This window comes from Dipodomys spectabilis, unplaced genomic scaffold (assembly GCF_019054845.1).
Source record: "Dipodomys spectabilis isolate Male_0828 unplaced genomic scaffold, ASM1905484v1 ptg000001l, whole genome shotgun sequence".
Lineage (NCBI taxonomy): Eukaryota > Metazoa > Chordata > Mammalia > Rodentia > Heteromyidae > Dipodomys > Dipodomys spectabilis.
Genome location: NW_024870678.1, coordinates 30,218,381 through 30,232,938, shown reverse-complemented (window position 1 = coordinate 30,232,938; position 14,558 = coordinate 30,218,381). Strand labels below are relative to the sequence as shown.

The following is a 14,558-nucleotide window of genomic DNA, read 5'->3' as shown; positions in this document are numbered from 1 at the left end:
AATTCCATATGCTTCCTATCACAGTCTACTTGCTTTCACAAAGAACCCATTACAAAATAAAGTGTTTTCAGGCAGCTCCACTTGTGGTTGTTCTGAAGTCATTGTGAGGGTGGGCTCCTCTGCTGCAGTACTGCATTCAGAGAAGCACAACTTAAACAGCTAGTACAGTACTCTTGGAGAGCTAAGAGTTGAGAAGTATTTCAGAGTCCTTCTTTTTCCTCTACAGTTAGAATTCCAAATGATGAAACTCTTACGAGCAAAAAGCATGAAGCGGAAAGAGGCTGGATAAAATACAGGTAATTACAGTTAAACTAATTTTTACTATGTCATTTCCAACTCATTTTCAATAGCAAAAACCACACTGTATAAAGTATAAGTTAAAACAATCTAGTGCTATCTTCCAAGTATAGAAAATCATTAAGTAATTATTTATTGAGGAGCTACTGTTTATAAGGAAATTATATGTATTATCTTATGACATCTAAATAGCAGTTTTGTAAACTTGTGGATGAGACCAACACAGCTATTTATTTAAAAGACAAACTGACAGAGATACACAATAATTCTGAAGATCTTTTCTTTAAAGACTGTATCAACTACAGCAGTAAATCCAAGAGTCCTTCCTATATAGTGCAAGTGAACTAGTTGCCTCTTGGTAAGTAGTTGCAGAAACATGAATAAATGACCTGAAAATTAATGCCAGAGAAATACTCATAATATACATCATAATACTGAGCATTCACCGAAATGTCTGAGAATGTCTTAAAAGCAACACACATTCTATGATGCTTACCCCTGATAATAGTCATATGAGTTGGGTTGTCCACTCCGTTTTAACTCAACTAGACACACCTTGAAGTGTGTGAGAGTCTTTCAGTTGCCACAGTGAGAAGGAAGGTAACACTGGCATTTAATGAGGGAGCCAGGAATATTAAATATCTTGAAATATGCTGCAAAAGTTTACAGAATTAAATTGCCCCAAATGCTACCAAATACTGAGAAACACAGAATAATAAACTGGCAAAGCCTAAGTGCTAACAATGATTCAAAATATCAATTCAAAACCAAAATTCAGGAAATCACCAATAATGAGCTCGTAATTGAAATCAAAAGTAAGCTATATCAAATACTGTTAAGTAAATCTAAGCTGCCTTATAAAAAAAGCATAATAAATGTGAAAGCTGACATAAACTCAACATCTCACTACCACCTGTTTGCCAAGTTTTCCATTTCTGCGTTGTCATTTCCACTATACTTTATCTCTACAAATCTTTATCAGCCTTAGTCACTCCTGAAAACTTTCTACACAGAGGATATCAAATCCTCCAATTTCATTAGCCCACACCTGTTTAGGATCTACTTAATACTACCTATATGATGACTCGCAACTATGAGGTTTTACTTATATATTCTTTTCATCCATGATATTCCAGTAATCATACATTTAAAAAAATAACATTTTCTTCCCATCAAACATTTCCTTATGAAACTGTGCTTACTAATTGTGTAACACATAGATACTCAGGTTAACATTCAAGGCCCTTCACCAAGGGCTTATTTCTACCCTAACTCAATTAGAATCAGTGTTTGTTGTCATCATCACAGTTTTAGTATTCCTTCTAACTATACATACCTATACACTTCTGCTTGCCTGGATTTTTCCTACTTCTTTCTCTGCCATTCTGACTCCTGTATTGATGTGCAGGAATTTCAGATTTCTTTATCTAGTTCTAATCCTATGAAAACCTTTAGGAGGTAAGAATCACATTTTCATGCTTTTCATTTCTCCCCTAGAATCCTATGTAGCTACTTGAAATCAAAGAACTGTCTCTGAAAAAAAAAAAATCACCTAACAGAGCATTTTCATTTTGATAGAAAAAAACTAAGGACATAAAAATCCTTAATGAAAAGAGGAGAACCAGAATTCAGGCCACAATTTTTAATCTAACATTGTTTGACTCTTAATAAGTTCTTGGTAAAGGATTCCAGGTGTAAGTCATTTTGTAAATCTGTCTCTAGCAATGTAGTTTGCAATTTAAGTCTACATCTTATTAAAAACCGCCTACTCCACTATCTATATTTTCCATAAGTCAAAAAAGAAAATAAATGATGCGTTTAACATTTTAAAATTTTAGACCAATGAAACAAATCAGCTATTATATTTTTCCTATTACCTGAAATATTAATATGAAAAATCCCCTTGTTATTTTTATATTAAAAGTTTCATACAGCATGAAGTAATTTGAAATTATACTAGTAAAGCACAAATCTAGGTAAAGACACCAACAGCATGACAAAACTACTTCCATTTTTCAACATGACTCTTTTTGATTTTACATTTCCATATGCAAATTGATAATGGATTATTTTAATCCAAAGTCCATTGCCTGATTATTCATTAAAAAATTGTATGTCTATATAGCAAAAAAATTAGGACAATTAATTATATCAGTACTTTATGACTTGGTATATAGTTATGTTTTCCTGATTTGTTTTATTTTTTGTACAATTACTGGAGCTTGAAGTCAGGGCCTCACACTCTCACTTAGCTTTTTCACTAAAGACTGGAGCTCTACCACTTGAGCCACATCTCTACTTCTGGCTCTTTGCTGGTTAATTGAGGTTAAGAGTTTCTCAGATTTGTCTGCATGGACTGGCTTCAAAAGGTGATCCTCAGTTCTCAGCCTCCTGAGCAGCAAGGAAAGCAGGCACCCTGAATGCTTTCCTATTTCTTATCAAGACATACAATCTAACCTCTCATTTTCTCATGAGGCAAAAACAAACATAATTATTGCATCACTCTTTTTCTTTATATTAATATGGTAAACTGATTAAATCCATTTTGCCTGGTTATTGGTTAGTTAAGGATTTAAATTTTCACTAAGGAGTATAAACAGATACCAAATATAGCTTCCTCATTAATTGTTTTGTTTGTGGGGAGGTGTATTTAGTTTGGTTTTGAACTCAATAGGCAGATCAAGTTAGGATATGTTAAGAGAAGTATATTAGGCAACTACAATATATATGCTTTTTTTTTTTTTTTTTTGTCAGTCATGGGGCCTGAACTCTGGGCCTGGGCTCTGACCCTCAGTTCTTCAGAACAAGGCTAGCTAGCACTCTACTACTTGAGCCACAGTGCAACTTCTGGCTTTTTCTGCTTATGTGGTGTTGAGGAATTAAACCCAGGGCCTCATGCATGCAAGGCAAGCACTCTACTACTGAGCCTTGAAATTCTAATAGCTAGCCCAAATGTACTTTGTAAAACATTTCCTATGTTTTGCTATAAATTTATTTTAAAATTTTTATCAAGACATATCTCTCCATAAAACACATTTTACAGCAAATACATTATAGACTGCAAGAGTCTGATAGGAGAACAAAAGAGAGAAGATTAAAAGAAATAAGCTGCAACAAGGAGAAACACAACTGTAAAAATCAACAGACATAATAAATATGTATGTTAAACCAATATGGAGCTCTAAATTAGAATTTATAAATTTAGATACCCAGTTTCAAAAATTAGCAAAGAAGCTAAGGAGTATTTTAAATCACAGGGGAAAAGAGACAAAAATAAAAAGGTCTTAGTCATTTTCTATAAATCAGAGCCATAACAAATAAAGCTCATAAGCTCATCTACTTAAACCAACAGAAGGAATGAAGGGCTACATAGAATTACTGATAGGCAGGCCAATTTGTCACTCTGAAATGTTCACACAAATCTTATAAAAAGGAAAAGCAGAGATGTAGTAAACAATTTTTCAAATCCTAAATGTACAGTAAGGAGATTCTAAAAAACAACATACTAAAAGTCATATGCAAGTGAGAATTTTGGACACTTTGCTTTTAGTTGGCAAGTTAACACGAGGCTTAACATTTTTACTATACTTTTGTGCACACTTGCTAATTATTCAAGTGTATAATGGTTAAAAGTAGTAGCTAAGAATAACATTTGGTTTTATAAAAATCAGCCTTGCTTGTAGAACTTACAATTAAATTATAAAGGACAGGATTGGACGTTTGAAAAAAAAGTTATATACCATGAAACTATTAAGAACACACTAAGAAATCTCATTTTAAAGAAAACTAATTTAAAAAGAAAACAAACTGGTTAATTCAAGTTTGAGTTTTTCCCTAGTCCAGTGAAGTAATTCTTCTGTTGGAGAAAAAACTGTTTTTAGTTCCAAAAAGTCTTCTAGAACAATGCTCTAGTCTTGACATCACCAAGTTTTGCTGAACACCAACAAAATTAACTATTCTTATCTTCATAAGACTAAAATAGGACGTATAAACTACAGAGTTTAAATAACAGGACTCAGGAATAAAAATATCTAAACAACAGAAGCCAAAACATATGAGTCTCAGCTATCTAAACCTCTGGGTAGAGCAGTTGAAACATACTGTCCTGGCAGTTAACAGATTCAGAAAAGCCTGGTCAGATTTCACCATTTACATGGAAAGGATTGCATTACTGGTATTTACTATATAAAGGAAACTTCACTTTCACTGCTGTAGTAACAAAGTTCAACAGCCCACCAGATGACATTTTGAAAAGAGCTTACTAATGAAGGAATATAATTTAAGACACTTCCACATGAAACATTTTAAAAATTGTAAGTAAAATATAAGGCACATATTTAACTCAAATGTTCATAAATCCAAAATGTAAACAAGTAAAGCTCCTGCTAGCCTGTTTTGGAACAACTGTCAAGTCTCCTGAGGTTATCTAGTGATTTTTCAGATTATTACAACCTACAAACTCAGTAAATAGGTGGATACAGTAAATACTCAATAAGAAGGAGATACACATGCATAGATGAGCAAAGCATTCTCTTTTAAAACAATATTTTAAGTTGAAAGTAAGTATTTAAGTATGATTAAAGGTCATAATAAAAACAAGCAAATTTTTTCTGAAGTTCAATAGTAACTAGAAGTGAGAAAGTCTTCATTATCAAATTGAAGAGATATTGTTGAAAAAAATCTTTTCAAGTATTTGAAAAAACTGCATATGATAAAAGTAATTCTTTGTGTACCAACACTTTAGTGTACTACTAGCCCATAAATAAGTACAAATCAATCCCTATGAATTTTACAACTCATGATCTAAAATTTGTTAGAAATATTAATCCTTCAGAACTACATATAGGAAATTAAAAATTTGTTGCATTTGCCTTCTGCTAATGAATTTTCTAGATGGATGTGTGGAAAACAACCAAAATCAAATTTGGATCCAACCTCAAATTCATTAGGATAGTAAACAAATCATAAGTTCAGCCTCTACTATGCACATTATTTTTTAAAGCAATCATAAAGTCTACCATATTATACTGTATTCGAACCTCTCCCCTAACATACCTTATTCAACAGACTACTAGTATAGGCAGATAAATTTTCCTTTAGAAACTTTTACAGCAAAGTATGTACCACAAAAAACTTCTGATCCATGTTTCAATGGGTGCTATAAAATAAGAGCTGAGAACCATCACAACACACAATCCAAATATAATCAAGAGAAAAGCCAATACCACATTATTTCTCATAACAATGCCTCATTACACCATATCTTTGAGACAAAGCAAGAATTTTTTAATGTAATCAATTTCAGTAATACAAAGGGACTAGGAAAAATAAAATTTAAAAGAAAAAGTAAAATTAAAGAAAGGATACAGCCTTAAAGCACCAGTCTGAGTTCCTACTGCCAGGATCTTCTGCACAGGATCAAAGGCCAGGGCTGAGGGCTGGTAGGGGAATCCATGGCGAACAGTCTAGGATGGACAAGTGACATCACAACATAGGCAGCAAGCAAAATTTCAAAACTAATGTCAACAGAAGCGTTAGAATGAGAACTCTATACAAAACATATACACATGCACACACTGCTTTCCAAAAACAAAAAAAGGTGAAATCTACCTGCACAATCTATGCTAGCATTTCACAATAAGTTCTATTTTTCCCTAACACTGGTACTCTATAGATAAAAATTTCTTATTCACAATTGTATACTCTTATGACTGACGTCAAGTTACTGAAGTTTGTAGGGGTCCAAAATTCTGTATATTCATTTATAAAAATGCAATTTCTCTCTATATCGAGTAATCACTACACCACTGCTTTATCTGAATGTCAGATCCAAGTTATTTCTAAGGATATGCTGCCCAATAATGAATTGTTTTAGTCAAGGATCTGGTAAAAAAACATTAGCAAGCCTAACACTGCAACATTTTGCTACTGTAACAGGAAGAAAAGGAGTACAAAAACTATGTTTGCAATGCACTCCTAAGTCCGTAATGATTTTAGGACATTAAGAGCTAAAAAAAAAAGTGCACGCACACACACACTTTTAAGAAACCGAACTGTGAAGGAATACACGGCTGCTTTGGGGAAAGGCAGATATTAACCAAGCCAAGTCTGGACTTCTCATTGAGCCGCTGCTGAATTAATTCGCTGCATCATTCTTTCTGAATTACAGAATGCTACAGCAATCACGATGCCATTAACAGGCCAAGATTCACAGCAGGAACTTTTTTTTTTCTTTAGCCACACATAATGATAAAGAACCGTGTGATTTCCGACTCGGATCGCCTTTTAAGCGAAAAAAGGGATGAGCTCAGAGCTGGAGGAACAGGTTTGCCTTCCCGACAAACAACATTCAGCAGACACGGTTTCCCAAGGAAATCGGGAAGTTTTAGTGAACGACCCTTTTTAAAAAAAAACTTGACTTTTCTAGAAAAGGCTCCCCGGTTATTGACAACCGTATCAGGGTACCAATTAAAAGGTCAAATAGCGAATGCCTCCGCAACAGGCTTGATACGATTATTGCATATGAAAAGAGGAGTTGGGGGGGGGGAGGGGGGGGAATCAAATCCTTTAAAAAAAAAAAAAAAGACTGGTGCCAATCTGCAGAACAGCCCATCCAGGAAAGAGCTGCCCAGGCAGGAGGACGAGCCCTCGATCGCCACCCCTGGACAGCCTCCCCGCCCCCCGCTGGCGAGAGCACCCCGCTCCGGATCATTTGATTTTAAAGACCCCGAGGTGTACTTCTTCTTCCCGGGGACGTCGCGCGCGCGGCGCCCACCTTGCAGAGCTGGAAGTGCTCGGACTGGAGCGTCTCCTGGATCTCGGGCTCCCGGTTCCCGGACGGGTGCTGCTGCTGCGCCGGCGGCGTGGGCTGCTGCGAGGCCGAGGCCGAGCCGGCGGTCAGGCCGTCCAGCACCTTCCGAATGTTGAATTTCCTCATGGTGGCGGCGGGGCTCCCCGGCGGCCCCGGGAGGGAGGATGCGGGAGACGAGCGCCGGGGTGGGTGGGAGAGCTCCCCGGGCGAGAAGGCTGGGGAGGGGAAGGGAGGCGACGGAGCCCAGCCCGAGGGCCCCGAGGTGGAGCAGCCGAGGATAATCCGCACAGGAAACGCTGCGACGGCGGCGGCGACGGCGGCCGCGAGCACCACCGGGCGCCGCCGGCGACCCCTGTGCCTCCGAGGCCGCCGCGGCGCACCGCGGCCGCAGTGGCGCCGCTTCCGCCTGGGCCCCGCGGCCCCCGGGGGGCGGCAGCCGCGGCGGGGCGCCCCGAGCCCGCTCTGCCCAGCCTCACCTGGCGGCGCGCGGACTCCGCGCTGCGCTGCCGCCCCGGCTCGCCCGCGCCGCCGCCCGCGCCGCCGCGTCCATGTCCCCGCGGCCCCCGCCGCTCCGCGCCCGCCCCCGGCCCGGTCCGGCCCGGCCCGGCCCGCAGTCCCTCAGCGCGCCCGCCGCCTCCACCTCCTCCTCGTCGTCGGCGTCGGCGTCGTCGTCGGGCCGCCGCTCAGCGCCGCCGCCCGCCGGGCATCGCACGCAGGGCGCCCGGGTGGGTCCCCGCGCTGCCGCCTCCTTCCTCCGCCGCTGGGGCCCGCCCTCGCTGCCGGCCGCGGACGCCGCCGCTGGTTCTCCCCTCACACACACTCGCCCCGCCTCAGCCGCTCCGCCTCTCGTCTGACAGGGCGCCCGGCACTCGACGCCCGCCCGAGCAGCAGCGGTGGCGGCGGCAGCGCGGTTACAGCGCCGGCCGCGGCGGTGGCGGCAGCTGGGCCTCCGCCGGAGCAGCCTGCGGGGAGTGCGCATGCGCGCCCGCAGCCCGCCCCCGCCAGCCCTCCACCCCCTCTCCCTCCCTCTCGCTCCCCTCCCTTCCCCTCCCCGGCGCCCCGGGAGAAGCTGGGGCTTAAATTATCCTCTGCGAAAATCCCAGACGCCGGGCTGAATTTCTCCCACCCCGAACGCGTTTGCCAGAGTATGCAGCTGCTTCCCCTGCAGCTGGCATCGTCCAAAATGCGGACGGCTCTCGGGCTGCGGGAGAGCTGGGACTGGAAATCCGCTCCGAGGAGCGGAGGTGGGGAAGGAGTGCGTCCTCCCCGTCGGGAAGCGGGGGCTGCGGCGGGGGGGGGGGGGGCGGGGGCGATCGCCGACGCGTTACGGATGGGCTTTGTGTGGGACTTGTTTGGATTGAGGATATTGAAAAAGATTATGTCAGCGACAAAAGGATGGCAGACGTTGAAAGGTACTAGCAAAGGCGAGACTCGCCGGGAGGGAAGCCCGGCCTCCTTCCTGACGCTCTGACAGTTGGTAAAACCAGTCTGGCCGTGGCGGTGGCTGCTGGAACCCAATACGCAGCAGCCAAAGGGGAAGGGGTGCACGACCCGGCCTGCGACACGCCACCCCGAATTCGGCGGGCAGGCTAGGCGGGGGGCGACCGGGGGGAGCGGATGTCAGCGACGCTGGCGCTGCCCGGGCTTCCGAACCTTCCGTGGGTCGCTGCAAGGCCGACCGGCCACGCGGCACCCGGAGCCTCCTCTGGACTCTTTCTAGAGGGGGCAGGAGACTGGGTGAAGTTTTTGCTCAGACCTGTCTGATGCTTATGAGAAATGGGCTCAAGTTTTCAAAGGCAGAGAGAGGGAGGGAGGGAGAGGGTACAGCTGGAGGAAATTCTCTCCGTTCAACTAGAAAAGACATCGGGGACACCGAGGAACAGCTTGGGAAAGGTGTGAAAAATATGAAGAAGCGCAGAAAGACTAACTGAATTCAGCAGGTGAGGAAGGAGAGGACAGTCCTGGGGTTACTGACTTCCCGCACCCCTCCCCGCTACGGTACAGACAGACAGACAGACAGACAGACAGACAGACAGACAGACAGACAGACAGAGACAGACAGACAGACAGACAGACAGACACAGAGACAGGGTGGAGCTACAAAGGGTCTGTTAGTTCTGAAGCTCTCGCCGTTTCCCTTGTGATTGGTCGCCTCCAGCCCCCTTCTGGAAGTTCTCGTTATCTTATTGGCAGATATAACTTGCCTTCAAAAAGAGTCAGCCAATCACTACCACGGGAGCTCATGCATTTCGGGAAATGTAGTTCTCACCCATCTTTCGCATCCCTGGATGAAGCCTTCCCCTTGGAACCTACAAATGGGAGGGGGTGGGGGTCGGGGTGCCTGGCTTAATACGTATTGAAGTAGAATGTAAATTCACGCGGGAGAAAGGAGCATGAAGGTAAATTTTAAGACTCTTCAGAATACTTTCCAAGTGGCTCTGAACTTTTGTTTTGCTAATTAATTTTTCGGAAATACATTTTTGTGCTGTGTGACACAGTGCTTGGTACTGTAGGCATAAAAATGAAATTCTGGCTTTAAGTGGGCTTACCACAGTCTCAAGTGGAGCTTCAATTACGTGGAGAGCGTGGTGTGTGTGTGTGTGTGTGTGTGTGTGTGTGTGTGTGTGTGTGTTGACCCTGAGGCCTGAACTTAGGACCTAGGCACTCACTGTCTCTGAGCTTTGTTTGCTGTAGGCTAGCCCACTACCACTTGAGCCACAGCTCCACTTTTGGATTTTGGGGAGTTAATTGGAGATAAGAATCCCATGGACATTCCTGCCAGAGCTGGCTTTGAATCAAGATCCTCAGATCTCAGTATCCCTGAGTAGCTAAGGATTGAAGGTGTGATCCACCAATACCAGACTCCTAGAGAGCCTTTTAAAATTTCAAATAACTCCATGTAGAAATTTACAAAACAGGAAGATTATATACCGTTAGAATTTTGTGATCTAGGAAGTGGAGCTGTGGCTCAAGTGGTAGAGCACTTGCCCTGAGCTGAAGAGGTAAAGGACAGCACCCAGGCCCAGAGTTCAAGCCCTAATACTGACAAAAAAAAAGAATTTTATGATCTACTTTTTCACATAGGTTTAAAAGAAATTGATTGGGTCATTGATTATCGTTGAACTATTTTTAAACAAACAAGCAAAAATCCCAACACTGGTGAAGTAACAGTGTCTTGCCCAGAGGCTGGTCATGTAGTGGAAAAATCCCAGACTTGCTTGCCTGAATCTCAATCCTTGCCTGGGTAATCTGTGCAACCTTGGGAAAATTCCTTAACTTTCCTTAAATTCCTTAAATTTCCTTAACTTTCCTAAGGGTCAAAGGCTTCATGTGTGAAATGAGGGTAATACTACCTCCTCCCTAGGATTTTTCCCAGGGGGAGGGCTGAGGAGTAGAGGATGAAGCTCTTTTTACATTACTCAGCATTCTGAAGGTCCTAAAAATTGGCAACTTCCTGGTGCAGTGTCAGGATTTTTAGGTGAAGGGAACTTCAGGATATCACCAAGTTATGCCTGGTCTCTATTTTTTAATTTAGGTATTTGTTTTTGTTTGTTACAATTATTTCCTTATCACTTTCATGAGATTATGAACTAGTATTCCCAAAACATAGTTCTTAGAAGATGCTCAAGATTTAAAATGAATGTAATTAGATTTGGGGCGCTGTATCTTATCCCTCTCGAATTCAGGAATAGTAAAGCACTTCTAGAAATCACTTTATATATATTTATACCAATGCCCCCAAAAACATCCATTCATAATGGCAAAGATAAAACAACAGATCCTCAAGCTCATGGTATTTCTAGCAAGTCAGTTTCAGTTGCTTATTTTGTTTGTAAAATTAAACTTGAAAATTGAAGAAGGAAATGTAAAATTTAAAATTTGTATTAAGCATAAATGTAAAACATTGTTCATTTTAAAACAACACAGAGAATTTCATGTGCAATAATATCTTAGAAAATTTCATATTTGTTTGTTTTATTTTAATGAATGAATCAGTATGTTGATTTCAATAGCTTTCTGCCTTTGAGCAAGTGATAGTCTCCTAAATGGAATCTTTCTTCCCTGCTTATTGAAGAATGAGCCAAAACATGATGGTGTAATAACATACCACTGAAAAGTTAGGTAGATTACATTAAATGAGTCAGGTGGCACAAAAAAATACTTTGTTAACAGATGAGGCACAAAAAAAGAAGAAAAAGCAAATTTTAAAGACAAAAAGATTCACACACACAAAAAGAAAGATAGCCCACTCAATTATGATGTATGAATGGCCAAAAATTCAGAATTTCATAAAATTCCTGAATCATTATCTTGTTTAAAAGTTACAGTATTAAGGAAGGCTCTGGGTTTTTTTTTAGTCTCATAGGTGCAACTGGATAGTAAATGCAACTAAAAAATAGAAACAAAGTAAATATTTTAATAAATTGTATATTGACAAAAATTTTCTGGAAAGTAGACCAAACCTACATCATTGCTCATTCATTTTTATTGACTTAATTTTAGTTTATTGAGTCCCAAAGGATGTGAGCATGACAATAATTGATTTACTACACCATTTAACAGAGTATTGAGTTTAGATGATTGCTAAGTTGTAATACACATGTTAATTAGTTGGTTTTCTGACTGGGTTCACTAAAGTGATAGGCTTGGGCAACTGCATTTTTATCAGGTGACTTTCTTTCCAGATTTCAACTTACTGGATCAGAGGTAGACATATGAAATAAGTCAAGCCCAGCAATATTCTGGGAATTTAAAACTGAGATATAAAGTTGTTAACTGGGCTAAACTATAAGAATACTGAATCATGTAAAGTAGAGCTGAGCAACAGCCAAGTTTTACTTCTTGTTCAATGAAACTAAGAGTGACCATTTTTAGGTAAAATATAGGAAAAAGGAGCAGACACACAGAACAAAAAATAGTGACCAACTGTGACACCAGGAAGGTAGAAAGTAGGATCTCCACTTCTGACTTGTCACTTTCCCAGGCCTTACCCCTTATCCAGTCTACCTTCTATATTTTCTTCACTTCTTCATGAAAATTAGTTTGAATGGATTTCTGAATTTGGAATCAGATATGCTGATAGAAATTTGGACCTAATCTGCTCCCCTAAATCCTTTACCAACTCTTTTTACCTTCTACTGTCCATCTATTCTACCTATAGTTAAGAGGCTATGGCAATAATTCAGCAAAAGGTTAGTACTTCGGACTAAAATGGTTGAAAGTGGCAGTAATATTAAAAAAAGAAAAAAAAGGTCAGTCAGATTCTGGATCATATTTTAACAGTAGAGAACGAGGATTGCTGATGACACAAGGAGTTATCAGAGAAAATAAAGAGGTCAAGATGATACCTCAAAGTTTGGCCAAAGCATTTCAGAGAGTAATACTTAACTTAATTTCCACATTTATGAATCTTGGGTAACTTCCAGATCCCGTTCGTATGCTAATGGACTGAACAAATATCATCAGCTAAGTAAACAAGCTCTCTCTGGGTACAACCAGCAGAATCCACTAAATTGATCTTTGTCAGACTCTGGACTTTCGAGAAACAGAGCACACAGTTATTAGTGAGCCTTCACCATTCTTCAGATTACACTCCATAAGAGTATTACTAAAATGTAGGCAAAGATATCTACACAATGGCAAAATTCATGTGAAAAGAAAATTCCAGAACTGCAAAATAAAACGAACAGAACCAAAGGTACAATAAAATGTAACATATGAGGCAATCATATCTAATATGAATGAAAAATAGTATGAAATTATTTTGTTGCTGTTGTTTTGGTAGTGTTGGTGTTTGAACTCAGGACCTCGTACTTGGTAGGCAAGTTCCAGCTCCAAATTCTTAAAACTTAGAACTTGATTGGGCAATCAGAAGCTCCTCGATACATTCTCATAGATTTCAAGTGCAATTTCTACAATGTAAACATATTTGATAAGGGATGAAACTCCCAGTATTTTAGATTTTTAAAAAATACTTTTTAGGGCTGGGAAGGTGCTCAGTGGTAGAGTGCTTGCCTTGCATGCATGAGGCCCTGGGTTCGATTCCTTAGTACCATATAAGCAAAAAGAAAAAAGCCGGAAATGGCGCTGTGGCTCAAGTGGTAAAGCGCTAGCCTTGAGCTGAAGAGCTGAGGGACAGCGTCCAGGCCCAGAGTTCAGGCCCCACGACCGGACCCCCCCCCCAAAAAAATATATATGTATATATATTTTTTTAATGTTTTGGACTTTAGATATTGTAAACTTTGGGTCATTTTACCAGAGTTAGGTTTTCTTCTAAATAACTCATTGAAGTTGGATTAATTGTGACTATATAGCACCAAGTATCTTACGCAATTACTCATAATTAATATTCATTGCTACAGAATACGTTTTGAACAACAGTTTAATATTTTCTGACCACCTCACCCTTGCTTCTCTCCTTCCACTTTGTCCTTCACCTCAGCCCATCTTTCATCCCTGTCAAATAACTAAAAACAGAGAGAAAAATGATCATCATGCAGCAGTTCTTCCTTTTATGAAGGGGTTGTGTGGGATTAACCCCATCGTAAAGAGAAAGCAGCATAAATGAAAAAGGCCTTTCAAATTCCCTATACCACACTTCCTAGCCTCACAGTCCCACCCTTGAGGTGTTGGTGGTTGTCCAGGTGATGGCTGGGCTGAGTGGAAGCTGGTGTGGTAGCAAATGCCCAGCAACACTTGAGGGAATGAGAGTATCCACTGCCTCTCAGTAGCAGGAGAATGACTCACCATATGACTTACAGTTTCTACTAATACGTCTATCACTCTCACACTATCCTAAAATCCAGATGAATCCAAAGTGGAACCAACAACCCTTTGTAAACCAGATTTTGTAAAGTCAGATTTTGGTACTTCTCTAACAAGTATTCCTTTAGGGCAGGTCACACATAGCAGATGTGATTCTGAGAAAATTGCCAAGGCCATTATTATTCTTTTAATTAAAATTAACTCCTTCAATTAAAATTAAACTCATTTATCTAGAAAACAAGGCGGTTACTAAATTCTAATATGTTAAAAATAATCTAACCACTTTTTCCCTCTGAGCTTCCTGACAGGGCAGCTCTCTGAGATAGTGCCTGTTGAGACTGGGGCCAGACAGAGTTGTCATATCTCCTAATCATCTGACTGTAGGACTTTGACACACAAACTCATTTGTCATTCTAGTTAACCTTTAAAGACTATCATAGGAAATCACAAAAGATTTCAGGCACCTCGATGTAAGTTTAGAACTGATTGCCAGATGGTTTTGAGCAAGCAGTACATACTTGGTCCAACAAGAATGTACTTGCAGCCCTGTATTTTATTGGCTGATCTTTTTCTCCTACCTCTAAGCCAAATAACTTCCATTCTGAGTACATTTCTGGCCTCTTGTTAACTGCTTTTTTTTTTGTCGGTCTTGGGGCTTGAACTCTGGGCCTGGGCACTGTCCCTG

General features: G+C 41.0%; 1 protein-coding gene across 5 annotated transcripts in view; it reads right to left on the bottom strand.

Annotated features, from left to right (window-relative positions):
* Stxbp5 (syntaxin binding protein 5) overlaps positions 1 to 7,446 on the bottom strand; it is a 104,306-nt gene extending 96,860 nt beyond the window's left edge. For all 5 annotated transcript variants that reach the window (XM_042686654.1, XM_042688033.1, XM_042688703.1 and 2 more), the window contains exons 1-2: positions 7,073 to 7,446; positions 5,665 to 5,762 (exon numbers count right to left, since the gene is read on the bottom strand). In XM_042686654.1, coding sequence (XP_042542588.1) covers positions 5,665 to 5,762; positions 7,073 to 7,234 — 260 coding nt within the window. In that variant the 5' untranslated portion in view covers positions 7,235 to 7,446. The remainder of the gene's footprint in view (positions 1 to 5,664; positions 5,763 to 7,072) is intronic.
* Between the last annotated feature and the right edge of the window lie 7,112 nt (positions 7,447 to 14,558).